General features: G+C 38.5%; 1 protein-coding gene across 1 annotated transcript in view; it reads right to left on the bottom strand.

The window, feature by feature from the left end:
* The window catches only part of LOC134541063 (neuronal growth regulator 1-like), a 381,016-nt gene that overhangs the window by 164,129 nt on the left and 193,523 nt on the right, over positions 1-23,364 (bottom strand). The window contains exons 2-3 of the mRNA XM_063384206.1: positions 17,489-17,617; positions 5,518-5,718 (exon numbers count right to left, since the gene is read on the bottom strand). Of these exons, the coding sequence (XP_063240276.1) occupies positions 5,518-5,718; positions 17,489-17,617 (330 nt within the window). The remainder of the gene's footprint in view (positions 1-5,517; positions 5,719-17,488; positions 17,618-23,364) is intronic.

The raw sequence follows: 23,364 nt of genomic DNA, 5'->3' as shown, positions 1-23,364 counted from the left end.
ATCGATGGTTGTTCCAATCGAATGGAAGAGAGATAGATGTGGCGCAAGCGTACAATGAGTGCAATGGGACACCACGTAACGGGACAATGTGCGTAACGGGACACTTTTTCGTGCGTGCAGCCGGCGTTCATAGATTTATTAGACGTCACGTCAAAAACTGATGGCATTTATGCTTTGTGTTGTTCCAGTACCAGTACCGGTAGCTTTCCTTTAGTAACTGCACTCATTATACAACAAAATAAAGGAAAAAAAACAGGCATGTATATTTAAGAGTTACAACGCCTTTCTTGAAGCGTCACGCGCTAGTCACTACGGCAACTTGTTTTCCAGAGGAATCTTTTGTTAAAGCAGAGGAAATAAATATATATATATATTTATTATTATTTGAGTGCCTACCAACAGTCAAAGCCTTTAACAGGCGGGCACTTAACAAATATTACATAAAGAAATAATAATAATAACATACACAAAACACAATGATAACGATGATGATATGGTCGAGGAGATAGAAAGGCAGCGCGAACAATGAACAGTTACGTAAATTAAAGAAAACACTTATCGTCTCTGCGTATTGATATTATTTTCATTAATAATTTTTAATTGCACTTTCGATTTAGAATTTACAAATTTAATGATTTCAGTTTCAATATTTTTAAATTTGTAAACATCTTGGCTCTTGTAATTCGGCATTTGACCGGAGAAAATCGTGAATGTAACTGAAGTCGCATGGAACGGAAATGTGTAACCAAGGTGCTGCCATCTGTGACGATTGCCACGAATCAAAGTTCACAAAGCCAAAGGGGAACCTTTATAGTAGACTATTAACTGTTTAATTGAATTCCAACATTATTTTAATTAAATTCTTTGTCGATAATCAGGTGCAAAGTAGGAGTTTATAACTACTTATTGTTTCAAGTAGTTTCTCTGTCATCGGAGCTGTTCCATTATACAGTTTAAAATTTTCGGTCTGCGAATGGGATCATTCGATAGTCGACGTAGCTGCTCCGGTAGCGAATTCTAGCGGCGATTATGGAGAATACGTGGATTCGCGTCCAGACATGTAGTTGAATCAAAATTTTTTTGGCATTTTTATCACGCTTGGCTTTATTTTAAAGAATTCTACGCTGAATTTTGTGTACGAGTTTTGTGTGAGTTTATTTGCAACAGAAAAAAAATACGTGAATTTTCTCCTTACCGATGTTAGATGTTTACACCTCACTGTGGTCTTTTTTTTTTTTTTTTAAGTTTTAGTTTAGTTTGGTAGATGATTTACAGGGTTATGGCAAACGACCAGGTCTGTACCACAGCATTATTTTTAATGTCGGTGATGAAAACTTCCGAAATGGATCTCCTACCAGCGAAACTAGCGACTATCTACTCTTTCCGCGGGAAGAGATAAAAAAATTCATGTCCGCCTTTTCAGAGAGGAAATTCACATCAATCAATAACATTACCATCCACGCACATTATTCCGTAATAATATTTCCTTAAAAGACTTTACTTTCCCCCCAAACATTCGCTACGACTCGATGACTTCTAAAGTAATATTCTATACCGGGCCTTACTTATTTTTACAATGTAGGCAACGTACAAAATAAAATCACGAAATGCTGAAGGAAAAAAAAACGTAGTTTCTTAAGTCATAATAATTTGAGTTATCACTAAACTTTTGATTTCTAAGAAAGTTGTTACCACAAATAATATCAAATAAAGGAATGCTCCGTGATTTTATTGTAATGTAAATACGTTCGATTTGAAAAAAAAATGACCGCACAGAATTTAACGTAAGTTTAACGTGTTAGTTAAACTGAAGCATCATTTATTAACTTAATAAAATATGCACCCATAAACTGTAAACACCCTCCCACACACTCATAGCTAGAGACCGGAATAAATCGCGGGTTCATTTCGGGATATGTAGGGCCAAGCATATTTCGCGAAAAGATTCCGAGATCAGTTATAAGTTAAAACACTGTAGCATCATCTGTGTTTCGTTATTGGGTGAATTCCTTTCAGGCGCATGTCGTTTGTTACAACACCAATCACAGTAATTGAATGCGGAAGCAAACGCATCCTGAGTGGCTCGGTCAAATAAGGCAATGACTTCTCTCGCAGACGGCCCGCCAATCACAAGGGAGAAACCACTGTTGCGGGTGTACCTTGTTGCAGTCTAATAGGCTTTAAGATTTATTAGCGAAAAATGCCTGCCCCTAGTGATATGCTAAAATTCCAATAATTATGCCGTTGTGCTGCTTTTTCTATTGGTTCACTGTTACAATGTAGAACTCTTGGCCAATTAGAGACAATCAATCAAAGAAGTATCCCATCACAAGTTACCCACTTGAGACGCCTCAAAATTCAGCACCCAATGAACGGGCGCAGTTTGCCCAAGTAGGCAGAGGATCGTGGAGTATATCCTGTAGGTCATTGAACTCGCAAATTTTTCCAGTCTCTACTCATAGCTAGAGACACCTGTATTTCGCGAATACATTTTTTGTCAAGGTGTTTCACAAATTACTGTAGATATTCTCCTGTGGCTATTGGCTGAGGTCGGCGAGAGGTGTCGTCCCGCTCTTGACGGGGCCAATGAGAATGTGGTAACCGTACTGCTGCACCCTCGAAATTTGCCACGACTAGAGACCGGAAAAATTCGCGATTTCAATGACCTGTAGGATATACTGCATGATCCTCTATGCACGCGGGAAAATTACATTTTCTCATTGGCTACTGAATCGTGACAACCTGTTAACTGGGACGCTAGTGATTCGATAGCCTACTTCTTTTGTTAAAGGTTTTTCATTGGCCGAGTATCATTCAGATAAACTGTGGCCCAATCACTGATGCAGAAAAAGGGCAAACGTTTTTTTTTTTTTTTGGATTCTAGACCATCACGAAATGAATCCGCGATTTTTTCCGGTCCCTAGCCATGACTCTTAGAAAAAAGCTACAGTGTTTTGTGAAATACCTTGACATGAAATGAAATAGCGAAGTACAGGCTTTGAATATATATACTGTATAGAAGTCGCGAGTGGATAGGATTTACTCTACGTTTTTCAGAAGCGTATGATGAGCAGCTTGGGAACTTCACCGCTGCAGTGAGCTGCCGTAACGCCCTGTATCGTCTAAGTTGTTATTTACACGTTAGAGCGCAGCCCTGTCGCCCGCTGTCATTCCCCGCACCCCCCACCAATCATTCACTGCAGCTCAAGGTCGTTCAACGGGAGGGGGAAGGGGTGTTTGAAGAGTTCGACACTTGTCCGCTAGGGACCACCACAAGTCGATTCCCTAGAGATGGTGGCGATTGCGGCGATGAATTAACCAACTACCTCAAAACCGTATTAGAAATTTTAACCTGGGCTGGCGACTTCTATACAGTATATATATTCAAAGGTACGGGTGCCCCTGCTCATAGCTTTAAGCTAGGTTAGGGAAAAAATAAAAGCTCTGGGTTTTTTATTCGCGGGGTTTCCCGCAGCGCAGCGCGTGTCCTGTTGCTACGTTGAGTCCACGTTCATTGCTCCACCTGATGTTTATCCCTCCCGAGAGCTGAAGAGTTAGGTTTCCCGCCAGGCGACGGGGAAAAATAGTGCAGCAGAGAATGAATGTGTTGTGGCTAAGGTGCGATAGTGTTTCTTATCCGAGTCTCGGAGGATTTTTTTTTTTTATAAATCTCGTTCGTTACGCCCCCGACCACCTCCTGGATTATACGGTGGAGCTCTCATAAACCCCCCAACCCCCAACACCCCTTTTTGCCGTCTCATGTTACCAACACTCGCGGGAGTAAAAAAAAAAAAAAAAAAAACAAGCATTTGGCTCCCAGAGCTGTTCTTGACGTGACAACGTCTAATAAATCGACGAACGCAGGCTGCACGCACGAAAAAAACTTGTACCGTTACGCACATTGTCTCGTTACGTTGTGTCCCGTTACGCTCATTGTACGCTTTCACGGCATCTATCTCTCTTCCACTCGATTGGAACAACCATCGATTTGACTTTTTTCGAGGCACATTAAACTTGAAACGCTCCCATTCGTTTCCTAATTTTTCTATCATCGTCCTATCCTTAACAGAATAACTCAGATTGGAAGAAGTTAAATAGCAAACATGTTATAAAAGTTATAGTTGAAATAATCTCTTCGTTAAAGTAATAAACATATTTGAATTAATGAGTGAAAATGAAAGTAAATTTATCAATTAAATTGTAGATTTAATTTCACTCCTCCTTTGTATCCATACAAAATAGTGATATTTCAATAAAAATTTTGATATTTTTTTCTCATAAAAGTATAGCAATCATTTCATTAATGTTTTGTTATGACGTCACGTTAAACTATCGTCTGTAAACCGACTTTACAGACAACCAATTTTTGACTTGTATTTTTTTATAAGTCTCGTTAGTTGCGCCCCGACCACCTCCTGGGTCGTTACCACAACGCCGAAATACCATAACGCCGAATGTCAAAATTGACAACAACGCCGACAGCTAGAAAACTGCTGTGTACCACAACGCCGAAATAACAACTGAATGAATTTGTGTGTGTTTCTTAAATGTACCTTAACGCCGAAATACCACAATCAAACCTAACCTTACCTAACCTAGCGTAATATAACCTAACATAACTTAACCTAGCCTAGCCTAGCCTAACCTAACCTAACCTAGTCTAACCTAACCTAGTCTAACCTAACCTAGTCTAACCTAACCTAACCTAGTCTTACCTAACCTAACCTTTGTGGCAGTCCTGCAATAACATTTTTCGGCGTTTGTGTATTCGGCGTTGTGTTGCATCCCCGAGCTTGGCTATCATAACCCCCCTTCCTCTTTTTGCCGTCTCATGTTACCAACACTCGCGGGAGTAAAAAAAAATCACGCATTTGACTCCGAGAGATGTTTTTTTAACGTTTCAGATAGGCCTATGAATACTTTGGATTCACAATTAAAAGGAAAAAAAAAACAAATTATACAATTTTTAGGAAATAGCATTCCAGTTAAAGACATTTTTATAGTTCAGAAAAATTTGGGTCAGTCACTTTAAAGGATCGATATTTAAAGGTTTTATAATTGTATTTGAACATTCAAAGTAAGACAATTTTCCAGATTCGAACTTTAAATACAAAACTCGAAAACTTTTCGGAATAGATTATAGGTAAGAAAAATTTTCCCCCCTTCGAAATATTCTGATTCAACTTCAAAGAATCGACCTTAAAAAAAACATTACACACATTTCTGAATAGAATATTCTAGGTAAGACTTTTTTTTAAATAATCTGTTTCCACTTTAAAGAATCGATTATTTCAGTTTTGACTATTGTTCGATTCGAACATTCGAATTGAGACTTCGATTTTTTTCGATATTCGAACATTCGAAGTGAGAAATCCAGTTTTCTTCTATATTCGAACATTCGAAGTGAAGCTTCAAATGTTTCCAATATTCGAACATTCGAAGCGAGACTTCGAATGTTTTTGATATTCGAACTTGAAAAGAAAACTCGACTGCTCCTTCGCGGCCGGGGAAACTCACCGAGTATCTCGAGCGTCTGCGTGATCTCCTTGGGCTCCAAGGTGCCGATCTGGCAGGTGTAGTCGCCGGCGTCGCTGGGCGCCACGTCGCGTATCTCCAGGTTGTAGCCGTCCACCAGCCGCAGCCGCTCGTCGGGCGACACCTTCACGCTGCTGGCCGTCAGGATGGCGATCCCGCGCTTCCACGCCAGCACGTAGCTGCCTGCAACGACCGCGCGTCTGGGAGACTGGGAAAATCGATAAATCGATATATCGATAAATTGATAGATAGATATCGATACATCGATAAATCCATAACTAGATTACAATATAATTCGATACATCGATATATCAATACATCGATATACCTTGTCTAAATAATCGATTTTTTTCGATATTTGGTTTTTGATGACATAGAATTCGAAAAAAAAATTTAAATCATGTGTGAGGAGGAAAAAAATTATTATTTAAAATGAAAAAAATATATATATATATGGAAAACATTGGAGTTCACAGTAGGGAATTTTATACGTTGTTGTAATTTGAAGCATTTAGATGTTTGCCGGTAACGTAACTGATCTGATAACTGATTTTTTTTTTTTTAATTCGTATCCAGTCTTCTCGGTGTTGAAGTGTGACTGAAGTGTGATTTTGTGCACAGTGTGTTTTGATGGTATGGCTCCGAAAATTATTTTGTGGATGTAATGTATACTCAAATAACTAATTTGTGCGTTTTTTAAAGATACGTTTTGGTTGCCCAGTTTTGTACTCGGTGATTTCTGGAAACACGTAACGCCGGCGGAACACAGAACTTGGAAACGTTTGTAACTTAAGGTGGGATTCCTATGCAGCACGGCTGACGCAAAGATGGCCATTCCTATGAAGCGTCAGTCATCGTCCGGTACTGGTGCTGAAAGGACGAGTTTGTTTTCTTAATTTTATGTTAGAAAATTTTGAATATCAAGAAATTCTACTGCAACTATGCGAAGGGAATGCTGAAACCACGCCTGATTTCCAAAATAAGTACGGTGTACAGTTTTAACAAGGGGCTCTTAAACCCTCGAATGTGTAATTTTCTGTCAAAAACTTATTATTTTTAAACCCACTATGTGAAATTTCTCTAATATGCAGGTAAAAACAGTCCTTCACTCGTGTCTTCTCTATCAAAAAATTAATTTTTGAGTGCGAACCATCGTACAGGTTAAACCAGGGGCTCTTATAGTCTCGAATGTGTGATTTTCATATAATCTGTTACATACATTATTTATTTTTCTACCTACTTGGGAACTTTTTTCTATGTAGAAGGTACGTAGTGTCCTTCAGATATGTCTGTACTATTGATAAAAGTTAAATTTAGAATGCGAACTGTTTCTAATATCTAATCAATCGAGTCTTGTTAAAAAAAAATGGTTGTCTGTAAAGTCGGTTTACGGACGATAGTTTAACGTGACAACGTCAAAACAAAACATTGATGAAATGATTGCATACTTTTATGAATAAAATTTAATCATTTTTATTGAATTATCACTATTATGTATGGGTACAAAGAAGGAGTGAAATGAAATCTACAATTGAATTAATAAATTTACTTTTATTGGCACACATTAATTCAAATATGTTTATTACTTTAACGAAGAGATTATTTTAACTATAACTTTTATACATGTTTGCTATTTAACTTCTTCCCATCTGTGTTATTCTGTTAAGGATAGGACAATGATAGGAAAAGTAGAAAACGAATGGGAGTGTTTCAAGTTTAATTAATGTGCCTCGAAAAAGTCAAATCGATGGTTGTTCCAATCGAGTAGAAGAGAGAGAGAGAGATGCGGCGCAAGCGTACAATGAGCGTAACGGGACACAGCGTAACGGGACAATGTGCGTAATGGGAAACTTTTTTGTGCGTTCAGCCGGTGTTCATCGATTTATTAGACATTGTCACGTCAAAAATTACAAGGTGAAGAGGCATTTCGATTACATCCCAAACACGGTGTAACCCGTTCTCTCATAGAGTCGGAGTTCTGACGGTTATGTTGTGTGGCCCAACTGTGGACACTGCATTTTCATTCGGCCGCGACTGCACTGCTCTCTAGCGGCTGCTGCCTGCAACTGAGGCGTCATGGGAAACATTCCACGTGGCACTCCCTTGCAGCAGTGTGCTCTGCGTCAGCCTCTGCACAGGAATCCCAACTTCAGAAAATTACAACATAGAACTACCACAGCTTTTAAACAAAAGAAGGGTCATTGCTAGAGACTGGAAAAATTTGCGAGTTCAATGACCTCCAGGAGAGATTCCACGATCCTCTGCCTACTTGGGCAAACGGCGCCCGTTCATTGGGTACTGAATTATGAGGCGTCTCAAGTGGGTAACTTGTGGTTGGATACCTCTTTGATTGATTATCTCTAATTGGCCAATAGTCCTACATATTAACAGTGAACCAATAGCAGAAGCAGCACAACGGTATAATTATTTGAATTTTAGCATATCACGAAATGAACCCGCGAATTTTTCCGGACTCTACCGATCAAGAAGCACAGACGGTGTCACAGTGTTTTAAACTTTCGTCTAGTCTCGGAATCTTTTCGCGAAATCTGCATGCCCCTAGACATTGGGCCGACGGTGGTCGTTTTTAATTATTATTTCTTCTCCGACATTTCGGCCAAATGAAGTTCGTTCCAGCAGACTGCCGTCTCGAGTGAACCTCTCGACCACGGCGACCACCACAAGACAGTGACAGGTGTCATGTGGGTCCCGCAGCTACTGGTTCAGTAGCGAGTAGCGAGTAGCGAGTGTGTTCTCAGCCGGGGTCGAGGACGAACTACCCGAGAGAGAGACAGAGAGAAAGACTGAGAGAGACAGAGAGAAGGGGAGAGGATATAGAGAGGGAGACACAGAGAGACATAGAGAGACTGAGAGAGAAAAAGATAGACAAAGAGAGAAACAAAGAGTGAGACACAGAGAGACGGAGAGAGATTGGGGTTAGAGGAGATAGAGAGAGGATAAAAAGAGAGAGACATAGAGAGAGGTTGAGAGATAAAGATATAGACAAAGAGAGAAACAAATAGAGATACAGAGAGAGACAGAGAGAGAGAGAAAGAGATAGACAAACAGAGAAACAAAGAGAGAGACAGAGAGAGACAGAGAGAGACAGAGAGAGATTGGGGTTAGAGGATATAGGGAGAGAGATATATCTGTTGGCCGGTCTCGGGATTGTTAACTGGACTCCCCTCCCCGTGAAATAACAGTCTGCGAGGGAGAGGTGCGGGGTTCTCCACGGGATGAACATCGGACGGGGCGTAACTCCCGCAGCGGGAACCGCACACACGGCATTCCTCACGTCCAACGCTGACGTCTCTCCCCTCGGCGGATTCACTTATTCAGCGACCGCGGCGGCGCTAAACCAGGTCTGTGCGCCGTGAAGATACACCGCGAGGCGCATGCGCCTTTTGACTTCTGCGTCGAGCACACTCGATCCACCGTCCGTCGAACGTTTTCTGTTCCTTACTGCTAGAGACTGGAAAAATTCGCGAGTTCAATGACCTCCAAGGATAGATTCCACGATCCTCCGCCTACTTGGTCAAACGGCGCCCGTTCATTGGGTACTGAATTATGAGGCGTCTCAAGTGGGTAACTTGTGGTTGGATACCTCTTTGATTGATTTTCTCTAACTGGCCAAGAGTACTACATATTAACAGTGAACCAATAGCAGAAGCGGCTCAACGGTATAATTATTTGGATTTTAGCATATCACGAAATTAACCCGCGAAATTGTCCGGTCTCTACTTACTGATCTATAGGTCGCGTTCCAAAGTAAAAAAATGGCTTGTCTGTAAAGTAGGTTTACGGACGATAATTTTACGCGATAACGACATAAGAAAAAAATAATGAAAAATTGCAAACTTTTTTAATTTTCAAATATCATTCACAGTTTTTTTGCATATTTAATTTAAATAATTTGTTGTAAATATAATCACGAACAATTAGTTTAAAAAAAGCTCGCCTTAACCTGTTTGATATTATAGAAGATTTTCTCGCACGGTGGTTGGCCGATTCTTGCGCGCTCGGCTCAGGCGGAACGTGAGAAATTGTTCGCGCGTGCAGCCGGCGTTCATCGGTTTATAAGACGTTATCACGTCAAAAATATGTTACGGCTTATTAAAATGAATAATGATCGTTGTGGGAAAAACTACTGGGTTCGTAAATGGATGGCCCAATTAAAGATTTTACTGCACAGGTTTATTGATTGCGGAGCTCCCCAGCTGTCAGGTGTCAGATAACTGCGCCGAGACAGAGCGCCGCGCGGGGAGATTTTGGAAAGGAGGGAGGGGAAGCGAAGACCCTTGTAATCCACCAGGCGCGCGCGGCACGTCTCATGTTGCGGCGGCATCTTGACGTCAGAGGCCGTGCGGGGCCGCCAGCCAGCTCCGAACCTGCGCGCGCCGCTGTCCTGCCTGCATTCGTAACAAAACTGATATATAAAAAAGAACGGATTGTTTTGTGATGCAAACATGTATAACGACCAACATAAATTTGATTTCGAAAACACGCATAAAACTTTGAGAAACATCCCCCCCGCCAACCCTGAAAAAATCGTTTTGTGTAACATATCCAAAAGTATTTTAACGTGAGAAATTATAATAAATTAAGCAGTGGAATTTTTTGTTGTTAATATTCGAACCTGTCAAATTATCAATTTTTTTAACGATGTGCATTACAAAGCTTTGATATAAACTAGATAAATAAATATATATTATTGTACATCGGGAGCAATTGTTCCGTGTAACGTGTCCAGTTTGTTTTTAATACTCCCCTGGTCTAAGATTGCCGGTGAAATGTTCCAAAAAAACAAATAATCTTGTAGTAGTACAATATATCGCCTTTAATGTATAGACGTTTCCAAAATATTTCCAGATTAATTAGGGACTTCGAAATCTACGTACGTCTGTAAGCTGTGCCAAAAGGGATTTTTTTTCTAAGTTGTGATGATTATTAGTTGTGTGTTTCAAAGATGTGATAGTCCTAAATTATTACTTTATAAGTTGTGTGTTTTTGTGTTGGATGTTTTAAGTTATGATCGTTCTAACTTATGACAGTCCTAAGTTATGTGGTTTTTATTTAATAATTCTAAGTTATGAGTGTTCGATGTTGGGACGTTCTAATTAAAGTGGTGAACCGGTTAAAATAAGCCTACCTTCCGTGAATTTTAAAACAGTGCAATTATTTTTTATAACGATTCTAGTAACTATTGATATGAATGTCAGTGTTACAAGCGAAAGTGTTTGTAGCAAAAAGAAAATTATTTTACGTAGAATTCAAACAAATATAAAATAATAGAGATAATCGTATGTGATTATAATATTACCTTCCTGATTTACTGTTAACAATTTTTTTTAGCTACAATTTGTTTTACGTTGGACTGTTTCGTCTTTTAGCCATATGTAACAATCTCAATGGTCAAGGGTGAACTTGTGCTAGGAAAGCGTTGTGGTAAGGGCGACGCTTGCTGGTGCTTCTAGCTCGGTGTCGCCTTTAAGCGCAAGGCTGTGGACTTGCGAGCAGATTTTATCGTCGTGCACAGGGAAACTATGAGATATGAGCGGTGACCTTATCATCATATTGCGGGAAAATGAAATGGAATTGTAACGCAGAAGTCCCTTGAGAACTTTAAAGAATCTACACAATCTTAAAAAACGAAATACAGGAACAGAACAACATATATTCATCCGACCATTTTCGAATGCCACGAGCAGGTTTTAAATCACGTGATGTTATTTTACGAAACATTGTCTACACTATGTACACTGTAATTTTATTTAATGGAACAGAAGTATTCATGCCACATTATTGATATATATTTTTTTTTATTTTTTACATTCACGTGAAAACAATAGTTAGTATCAACACAAAATATTGTTTGCAGTATTACTGGGTTTAGAATCTTGCCTGGGCAATTATGCTTCTGGTTGTCCCAGTACCTCCAATAGTTAAATTGGTTAGGAAACCGTTCCGGTAATATATTTACAGTATTAACTGCGCATATTAATAATCACTATAAAACTAAATATAGCCAAGTGTTGTACAATATTACAGTATCTTTCTCCTAGTATTACAAACTTTTTCTTTTCAACTGTTTTCCAAAGCAATACTTTGCAACGGCACAGAAAATTTTTGTGAAGTGAAACTTTTGTGCTGAGGGGGGGGGGGGGGGGGCTACAATTTTTCGAGCGTTACAAAAATTCCGATCGCATGAGGGGAGTTTATTTAGGTACGTGGTGGGGGAACCAGGTAGAGGAGGAGGTGACGAAAAGAGAGAGGTAAAAAATAGCGCAGATAACTCGTTTACCTGCACACTCGCATAATTGCATGCTTGCATAATTACACACGTGCATATACTTAAAACTCTTGCATACTTTTAATACTTGCATTATTGCATACTTGTGTACTTGCACACTTGCAAAGTAGCATACTTGCACACTTATGTGCGTGTACACATGCATACTTGCATACTTGAAACTTACATACACTTGCATACATGCATATATTATTTCGGTCTGCGACCTCAGCCAAAGGGAATTTTTTTTCCTGTGCCTAGTAATATATTTAAACAAGAATTTTCGCTTCTGTCGCGTGGGGAATCCACGCACACGCATTTTTATGTCTGTGTAAGCGGGTTCCAGACTAATTCCTAGATTCTTCGTGGCTTTCCTTTCATGGTGAGTAGGTGGTGAGATTACAGTGAGATTACAGCCGGATGGAGAGAGAGAGAGAAAGAGAGAGAAGCATTAGAAGTTGTGGGTTGTCGGACGCTGTGTGTGTGTTTGGGGTGGGGGAGGGGGGAGGGGGGAGTATCTTCTCAAGATTCTGGATAAGGAAAAAAAGGAATTTTTTTTCGGTAGGGGTTTGTGTTTGGGGTTTCGGTTGTTCGAAGGAACGTGCGACGCCACCGCGTTTATGACGTGTGGTGTCCTTTCCTTCTCGCCCGTCCATTGGCCAGCATCGCGCAGGAATCCAATACACGAGCCATCCATCGCCTCTGGTTGCTTTGATGCGCCCTTCACCCTCCCCCCTTTCCTTTGCTATCAACCCCCCCCCCCCTCTCTCGAAAACCACCCCCTTCGGCCATCCAATTCTCTAGAGTGCAACCCCCTTTCTCCCAACCCCTTATCCTTATCACATCCCGTATAGCGCTGGACGGGATAACGCGCTACCCTTATTACCTCGATATTTCATGTCCCTCAAGGCTGCCAACGTCCAAAAACTTCCCTTCTCCTTCCTTTCCCCCTCCAGGATCCGCTAATACAATATGTCCATAAAATATCTCCGAATATTTCACTTCAATTTTTTTCATGAATGGAAATTTTTATTTTTTTTCCTTTCGCACTGTCAACCTTTTACCTACTTCGAACGAATGATTTTTTTTTTTTAGCATATTTTATGTTTGGTATTCGCATGGGAATACATATCGTATGTCTTCGTGAGGGAAAAATAAAAAATATATATATATCCAACCCATCAAAGACGTGATACGTGACAACATTTGCTTCCAATAACGAAGGAAATAAATTTCGTTAACGTTTCGTAGGAAATTCGTACACAAATTCGTCCGAAAGGTTTTTTTTCTCGCAATTTACTTTGAATGATTCGTGGCATGGAAGACGATGAGAGATTAATGAGTTTCATTTAGTTTTGTGTTATATAGCGAATGGTCTTTAATCTGGAATATTTGGGTCCACGACCAAGTCGTATTATCTAACGTCAATATAGTTGTAACGGCAACACCAAATGTGAAACTGTGAAATGTGAAATTGTGAAATATGAAATTGTGAAATGTGAATTTGTGAAATGTGAAATTTTGAAATGTGAATTTGTGAAATTTGAAATAATGAAATGTATACTAAAAAAAGGTATTGTAACTTTGTACAACACATGACTATGGTTATTGTTTTCTTATATAAAAAAGGTTTGTTGAGGTAATACTGAGTATTTCTTATGAAAATTGGTGCGTCATTAAAATTTTAATTGATGTTTCATTATTAACCCATGTAAAATATAACCGAATTTTCTATAATTGGGCCATTTTATTTTAATATAGGACTCACTAACGTGCCCATTTAAAACTGGAAGGCTATTCAGGGAACCGTTTTAAAATAAGTTTTAACTATTGGAGGTCTAAGTAATTTAACTATTACAAAATAGCAGAACAGACAAACGCGGTGGGATAGCAATGACGAGAAACAGATTCACCGAGTACAGTGAATGCAGACAGGTAACACAGGCTGCACAACGCAGCAAACATACGAACTCAAAGAATGAAAACAAACATGCGTTATGGACTACAAAACGACAGCACCGACGAACACAAAGGTTTCATAAGACAAACCGTTGCTATGTTTCAGGTATTGTCGTGCTTCCACGGAATTCTTGTTCTGTCTGATATTTTAAGTTTGAATGTGTTCGTCTGTGATGTCTTTGTCCATAATACAATTTTAGTTTAGTTGTTGGGTCCATCTGTTCGACATCAGCTGATTTAAAGTAGCTTGGCTCCTGGGTTGTAGCCGTGTCCTTGGCGAATAATTACACCGACGTTTCGGTCGACATTGCAGTTCGCCATCATCAGGGATCAGTTACCTACTGATGTTCTTAACCAGTTGTCCTGCCCTCAGGCGAGAGTATATAAAGGCAGGACAACTGGTTAAGAATATCAGTAGGTAACTGATCCCTGATGATGGCGACTGCAATGTCGACCGAAACGTCTGTGCATTATTCGCCTAGTACACGGCTACAACCCAGAAGCCAAGTTACTTTATACAATGACCGTGAAAGCCTGCGAACATTATCAGCTGATTTAGGTTTGTCCTCTGTGGGTTTATGTTTACATTTTTTATTTCTTTATTGGCATTCTTCAGGTTTTTTTTCCATGACAAATAGTGAAAAACTGCTATGGCTTATGTCCAAAAAAAAATTGTTTTGAATCAAAATTCCCCATTGAATCAATATTTTAAAGTACAGTAAAATATGTTTAAGGAACTGGTTAAAACCAGAGATTTGACGAAAGCAGATGCATTAAATTTGAGTATTATTTTTTGACGTGATAACGTCTTATAAATCGATGAACGCCGGTTGCACGCACGAAAAAGCATGACTCATTGTCACGTTCCGCCTGAGCCGAGCGTGCAATAACCGGCCAACCAGCGTGCGAGAAAATCTTTTATCATATCAAACAGGTTAAGGCGGGCTTTTTAACTAAATTTTCGTGATTATATTTAAACAAATTATTTAAATTAAATTTTTAAAAACAGTAAATAATATTTTAAAATTTAAAAGTATGCAATTTTGCATCAATGTTTCTTATGACGTTATCACGTAAAATTTTCGTCGGTAAACCGACTTTACAGACAACCCCCCTTTTTGACACATCATAGCTGTAAGGTTCCAATAATCTAAATTAAAGTTTCGTGGTGTTTAATGTAATGCGTTATTCATTGCTTTCTAATGCAGGCAAACAGATGAAAGTTCGACGTGCATGCATAATTTAAATTGGTGTTTGTGAGCTCAAATGTTTTGTTCGAAAACCAACCGGCTCTTGTTTGTGACGTAGCCGTGTTGCATATATGCACATAATAACGTGAAAATTATTAATATCCTGTCGGCGCACGCTGGCATTAATGCGAAATTCTGTTCATTAGCAAAGCAAGTGATCAACTTGAAAGCAGCCCGCGTCGATCATATTTGCTGGTAATTTGTTTTCACTTGCTTTTTCTTCTCTACATCTACGCCTGCGTGACACGTGTATTGTTCGAAGCGATTACAGAAGCAGAAAAAAAGTTAAATGAACGGTATTTCGCTAACGAGATTGAGCAGAAATAAGAAATGGGCAGTACTCATCACATTCATGCTGGGTTCATGAACCGCGCAAGTCACGCATAAACGCAAAAAACACACAAAAGAGGTTCAATAACGACGCAATACGCAACGGAAGCATTATTTCAAATTTTTACATTTCCGTTTCCGCCTTCCTATAATTGTAAGTGAAATTTTCGAAAACTTTTAAAGACACAGACACAATTTGCATAGAAAAACACAATTTTTTTTTTTTTTTTTGCATATTCATCTCGTTATTCAATTGAAACTTTCACGCAGTAAAAGAAAATAACTTTTATGAACCAAACTAATGGCTATTTCATATGTCGTCTTAAAAAAAATAATTTGAATTATCAAATGAAGCCTAGGGAAGAAATTTGTTTTCTAATGTTTTGCATCATCAATACTTGTTTTTATAAACGGCAGTAATTATCTTGCGTTGTTTTCGTTTTTGAGTTCTTTACGTATAAACCCGACCCTACTCGTTATATTCACTAAGGGGATACTTTTTTTTAAATTACAGCAAATTTGCGAATTTTTTAACGAACAATTTATTTAAAATAAACTAATAGTTTTTCGTAATTTCAAATAACTGAATCTACGTAGAAACAACGTCGTATTTAAACTTTCGAGTTTTATGTTGTTCTAAAAAAAAAGATAAACACACACATGGACAAAATAAGAGTTTTCTTACTGTGGACATAACCAGTTTTTTTTATTTTAAAAATATTCCAAGAATATTCTTTGAGATTCATGTTCAGAGTAAGTAAACTCAAATTCCGTAAATTTACGAAGAAAGTCGTAAAATTACGAAGATACGTTTGGATAATTTTTAACCGGCGTGCTCTTCTTAAATCAAAGGTGAAAATTTTTAAAACAGTGTAGAAACAATTTAATGGTCAGAAAGTTGGTCACTCGGTGGGGTAAAGTTTTGATTTCAAGCGAGTGGCGAACGGGTCTCGTGTTGGTACGTTTTCTCAAAATATATGTACTTTTTTTTTTTACAAAAGAACCCTTTGGAAACCAGTTGCCTAGAAATATTTTCTTAAAATCTCCTACAAAAAAAATATTTTTTACAACACATGTATATTGTTATTTCTGCATGGTCAAGAAATACTTACTTTTTTTTCATCGAGATAATGACTGACTATTTCATTACGAAAATTAGCACATAATTTTATATTTTAATTGATGTTCCATTCAAGCATATTTTTTTTTTCAAAAATGGAAAAGATAATCGAATACTCAATAATTTGACTATGCGTTGCTTCATTATGCTTATTAATTTGTGCGGTTAATACTGGAAATCTATTCACGGAAAGATTTACAAAATATCTTAAACTTTCGGAAGTACTGGGACAACACAAAGCATAAATGACAGGGTGATAACCCGAAGCCAGTATTACTGCGAACACTTTTTTTTTTTACAGTGATAAAGTTGTTTTAAGTTAAACGTACAAATTTACAAATGCCTGTAATTTTACTCGAATATTTGTGTTCCATTTCCAAAAAAAAAAAAAAAAAAATAATGTTTACTGTCTTTAAACACTCGTGTATTCATTCCGTCATTGATTAATCCTAATCTCGACTCAGAAGGAACTTGATATCAACGAGACTTTAACTATGTTTGACCCTTTTCCGGGTCAATCGGTAAAAAAACAACTAACTATGAAACTTTATGTAAAGATCATCTTTACCTGATAGATATGAACCGGAAAAATTCGCGGGTTCAATGACCTCTAGGATGAACTTTATAGTTCTACGTATACTCGGTCAAATGTCACCCTCTCATTGGCTGCTGTCTTGTGAAGGTGTCCCAACGTAGCGGCCTGTGAGTCGATACAGCTTCGGTTGAGTGTTTCTCACCGGCCCAGAGTCGTCCAGGTGAGTTGTGAGCCAATAGCAGAGGCAGCACTGAGGTATAACTATTTGAATTTCAGGCTGCCGTGAAATGAACCCGCGAATTTTTCCGGTCTCTACTGATAGATAATGTTCGCAGGCTTTCACGGCCATTGTCTGATGTAGCTTGGCTTCTGGGTTGTAGCCGTGTCCTTGGCGAATAATTCAGCTAGAACACGGCTACAACCCAGGAGCCAAGGTACTTCCCCTGATAGAGCCCAAAAACACGACTTACCTGGGTTTTTCACTTCGCACGGCAGAACAACGGTGTCATTGGTCTTTATGCGGTACGTCGCTCCTTTGGTGACGAAAGTTGGCTGCCCTGCTGCATGGTTGCTCGTGGCATTGCTGCCGCCTTGAGCACCTGAAAAAAAACACAAAATTTCGGACTACTTCAGCCAGCGTGTAACTGCGTTTAAGCTAGTAAAAATTTGCAGAAAATATACGCGTAAAAATTACTTAGAAGAGATGATGGTGATGATGAGAGGAATGGTTATAGAACAAAACGATAAGGTTAATTATATTTTTTCCATGACCTCAATCTTTACTTCAAGTTAAAAATACTAGAGCCTGAAAATGTTCTAATTATTACTTAATAATATAATTTATTTTCGAAAAATATTTGAAATATGTAACAAGGGTAGGACAGGTTAATTTAGAAGCAACCATTTGTGTTGCTGTGGACGAGAATCACATGCAGAGGTCCATTACTAGAGACCTGCCAAATTCGCGGTTTCGATGGCCTTCAGGATATACTGCACATACCCCTGTACACTCGGGCAAATAACCCAAGTCCATTGGCTGCCGACTTGTAAGTCGTCTCAGCTGGTTTGTCTGTGATTCGATCCTTCTTTGGTTGAGGGTTTATAACTGGTTGAGATTCGTCTAGATGAACAGTAAGCCAATACAAAATTATCTAAGAGGTATATGTGTTTGAATTCTAGCCTATCACCGAATGAATCCGCGAATTTTGCAGGTCTCTATCCATCTCATAATGCAATCACAACAGATGGGATGCAGTAAAGTTGGTATTGCCAGAGTCCTAATGTCTCACATAACCACAACTTTTTACATGTGTAAATTTGAAGTTGTTCGAAAACAAAATATGTTCTTTTTTTTGGGTGGATTTTGGTTTGCGCCATCCGCCACAAGATGGCAGCACTGCAGTTACTCATTTCCGTTCTTCGCGACTTTCGTTCAATACACGAAATATTGAGAGCTAAGATGTCACACATCAAAAAAAGTTTGAAGGAGAATAACGAACAAAATAGAGAGCAAGACATATGTAAAACTCTTTGCAGGATTTAGTCGTCATGTTCATTTGGAACACATTTTAACATGGTTAGAAGGTAAGTATCTACTTTCAAGGTCAACTTGATTGCCTAATTATTTGTTGTGAATAGGCTTACATTATTATACTTCTATATGTGAAGTTCCACTTGTAGCTCACGTGGCGGCCAATGAACATTTTTTTTCTTGTAACAGCAAGGTCATTAAAATTGGGTTCTCTCAACTTTGTAGTTCTAGGAAAATGCTCACAGAAATAATTTTTGTATACATTTACAAACGATTCCTCAGGAATCCATTTGCCGAGAAATATTCTTAAAACTACAAGAAAAATACTGTAAATTTATACAACACATTTTCTTACGTGAAATACGTATTTGGATACAATACTCAATAAGTATTTCTTGTCGTGCTCACGAAAATTGCAGCATGATTCTACATACGTAGAATGTTCTTCCTGTTGTATTAAAAAAAAGTGCGTGGAGTCCCTCCGCGCGGAAGAAGTGAAACTTCACTGTTTACTTCGCTGCATAGCAAGAATACCACGCGCATGTGCTTGGAATATTAGACGCTACTCGTTGCTAACGCTCGCGCTGGCCTGTAACAGGTATACTACGCGCATGCGTTCGAGTGCCACGCATTCACTCTCGCTCTGTCTCTTTCTATTCCCCCTCCCCAGGAGCGTTGAACGTTTAACGCAACAGTGCTTTCTCCATGATAGCGTTAAACGTTTAACGCAAGCTTGTTGGAAGTCGCATTAGAAGTTTCACTTAAAAAAATATTTCGTAGCAGCTGGTTTCCAAAAGAATCTTTTGTAAAATAACAAAAAAAAATTTTTTTTGTGAGATAAAATATAAAAAATTTCGTGTCGGTCAAGTGAATTATTGAAAGGGCTATGTTTCACTTCTAACGCACGTAGTAAGTAGTCACGCATATATTTTCTTTTAGTTGAGTAGTTGATTAGCTAAGTCAGCGCTTCAGAGCAAAGGCCCACAGAAACTCCGAACCGCCCGACGTCAGAACGTTACGACTCCAGTTCCGAAGCTCCAGGAGACTTAACGCGGCTGTGTCGCCGGCTGGATGCTAATTGCGCCGACGGCAAACTTCACTTACAGACCCCTTGTACCTCCCTGCGCAAACACCACGAAACCTCCCCCTCCCACTATCCCACACACACACACACACACACACACAACCCCTTTCCTTTCTCACCTCGAGACAGAACACGCGGGATTACCCACCATTCTCCTCTCGTCCCACACACACACACACACGCACAAACACGGAAACCCCCCTCCCCCTTCACCAACCCTGGCAAACATTTCCGCCCCCCTCCCCCCCTAGTTCAAAACAGCGCCCCTCCCGAAGGGGTTGTTAATTAGTATTGTGTGCGACCGACACTGGCGGTGCGTTCCAGGTAGAGCGAACCTCCTGGCACGGACTTGCGTCAGGCGTTTCCCTCGACTCTAACTTAGAAACAAACAACTAAGAACAGTCATAGCCAAGAATACTCGAGAAAAAAAATTTCCACATAACTTAGAAACACACAACTAAGAACAGGCATAACCTAGAATACTGGGAGAAAAATATTCCACATAGCTTAGAACTATCATAAACGATTGTAGCTTAGAAACGCACAACTAAGAATAGTCATAACCTAGAATACTTGGAAAAAAATTCCACACAACTTAGAAACACACAACTAAGAACAGTCATAACCAAGAATACTCGAGAGAAAAAAATTCCACATAACTTAGAAACACACAACTAAGAACAGTCATAACCAAGAATACTCGAGAGAAAAAAATTCCACATAACTTAGAAACACACAACTAAGAACAGGCATAACCTAGAATACTGGGAGAAAAATATTCCACATAACTTAGAACTGTCATAAACGATTGTAGCTTAGAAACACACAACTAAGAATAGTCATAACCTAGAATACTTGGGAAAAAAATCCACACAACTTAGAATCACACAACTAAGAACAGTCATATAACCTAGAATACTCGGGGGAAAAATATCCACATAACTTGGAATTTTCATAAACAAACATAACTTAGAAACACACAACTGATAAGTCATAACCTAGAATATTCGAGAGAAAAAACCACATAACTTAGAAACACACAACTAATAACAGTCATAACCTAGAATACTCGGGGGAAAAATCCACATAACTTAGAACTGTCATAAACGATCATAGCTTAGAAACACACAACTAAGAACAGTCACAAACAAGAATACTCGGGAAAAATATCCACATAACTTAAAACTGTCATAAACTACCATAATTTAGAAACGCACAACAGTCATTACCTAGAATACTCGGGGGAAAAAATGCTATGTAACTTAGAACGGTCATAAACGATCAGAACTTAGAAACACACAACTATGAACACTCATAACTTAGAATATTCGATAGTTAAAATCCACAAAACTTAGAACTGTCATAAATATCATAACTTTTAAACACGTAACACTGAAAAACACTACTTAGATACGCCGTAACGTAGGTAATCATAACTTATAAACACAAAACTTAGAACTGTCGTAGCTTAGAAACACAAAACTTTGAAACACATAACGCCAAACCATATAAATTAGAAACATCAAAACTTAGAAACACGCAACTCGTAGCAGGCAATCCTTAAAAAATTTCTATTATGTGTGTTTCTTAGTCTACAACTGCAGTAACGCTGTCTTAAATCTGTTCTGATTGCCAATACGTGAGGAGAAGTTGTCTCATATTCAGTTTGTTTAACTCTGTTACTATTATATACTCTTTTGATCGACTTAATTTATATAAAAATAAACATAATGACACTTTGCATTTTCGTTGCTAAATTAGCTACCAAAGTGGTTTATAATCAATATTTTTGTGCTCTATCGATGACGAAGAATTAAAATGTAAGGCAAAACCTAGACCTGATGGGGTTAAATGCAATGCTACACGTTATTTCATGTTATCATTTTACATATTTTAAGGTTCGATAAGATAAATTAAAAAAAAATATATAAATTGTTTTCAAGAGTACCATTTCTTACAATGACACGTGTTTTTTTTTATGAGAGCCAGCAGATTTAGACAAATCTTGTAGAAAATTTCGTAAGCCAACGATGACCTTAAGCGAAGGTAACGATTGCTTAATACACAGAAAAAAACTTTCTGCGCTTGGCCACTGGTTTACAAAGGAATTTTTTTGTAAAATAACATAACATTTTTTTCTTCTTCTTCTTTTTTTTTTTTTTTTTTTTTTTTTTTAGCGAATTTGCGTTTCTTGCGAAGATTATGAACCCAGCCTAACTCTCAAAAAGGAATAATTTTTTTTTAAGTGAAAACTTCTTTAGCCGCGTTGCGCGAGATTTTCGGTAGGGGCAAAAACTTATGGGGTCGCGTCACCGACATGCTAGTGATATAATACCAAAATCATTTTCTTACGTATATTTGACGTAGAAATGATGTCATATTACACAATTTAAAAACAAAAGTTTTAAGTTCTCACTTCTGTTGACAGTCCCCATGACTGGCTATATATATATATATATATATATATATATATATATATATATATATATAGAACACTATTTCTATTACAAACACACAACTAAGAACAGTAATACCCTAGAATACTCGGGGGAAAAAATCCACATAACTTAGAACTGTCATAAACGATCATGACTTAGAAACACACAACTAAGAACAGTCATAACCTAGAATACTTGGGAAAAAATCCACACAACTTAGAAACACACAAATAAGATGTATAAATAATATATATATATATATATATTTTTTTTTTGAACCAAGTATACAGGGAAGTGCCGGAGATATGTCAAACCGAAACCATTGTGTTATGTCTCACTCGAGAAGGGACTTCTGCAAGACTCTCGAAACGTTTCTTCCGGTAGGAAAAACGCGGGACGTTTTTACAAATGGCGCACTCTCGCGCGGCGATCATCGCGCGCGATATCCCGAAATGGGCCCGGAAAAACCACTCCTCTCCCCCCCCCCCCCCCCCCCCCCCCCCATTTCGGGGTCGTCGCCGGTTCAAAATGGCGTCCCTCAGCCCCGGGTTTCGCTCGTTAATGACCGGCGGATAAGAACCCGTCCCCGGGCGTGTTTGTTAAGGCCCTTGTGCACCTTCCGCGTCATTAGCACGCGCCTGCGAGAAATTAAGGCCCCTTTACGGTCGGGGCATTGTCGGCCGCGGTACTTCCGCGAGATAGCCCTTCCCCCCCTCCCACCACCCGTTATAATATCTCTCGCTTTGTTCGGTTCCAAAGACAGATATTTGTCAATTTGTACACCTAACATGGAATCAACTCTTTATCACCACGAAAATAGTATTCGCAGTAATGGTGGGTTTTTGGGTTCTTGCCTGGCCATTTATGCTTTATTTTGTCTCCGTAAACCGTTCCTTAAATAGCTTTTCCGGTATTAACTACGCACAATAATGAGCATAGTTTACCAAAACAAATTCCAATTATAAGAATATTTGGTCATCTTTTCCACGATTAAAAATAAAATGATGCTTGAATGAAGCTTTGATTAAAATATAAAATTATGCCACAATTTTCGTAAGATATATTCAGTATTATCTCGGAACTCGTACTTCATATATGCAAAAATTTTACAAAATTTACTTTATTGCAAAACTACTTATTTCTTGTGGCAACTGGTTTCCAAAGGAATCTTCTGTAAAAGTACAGATATATTTATTTTTTATGTGCGATAGAATTTTAGAAATTTGTCCATAGTTTTTTTTAGTTAACTTGTGATGATAAAAAAAGTTTACGCACACTCTCAATAATATTAGA

Source organism: Bacillus rossius, chromosome 18 (assembly GCF_032445375.1).
Source record: "Bacillus rossius redtenbacheri isolate Brsri chromosome 18, Brsri_v3, whole genome shotgun sequence".
Lineage (NCBI taxonomy): Eukaryota > Metazoa > Arthropoda > Insecta > Phasmatodea > Bacillidae > Bacillus > Bacillus rossius.
Note: the sequence above shows the minus strand (reverse complement) of the source record. Positions and strands in the feature narration are given on the sequence as shown.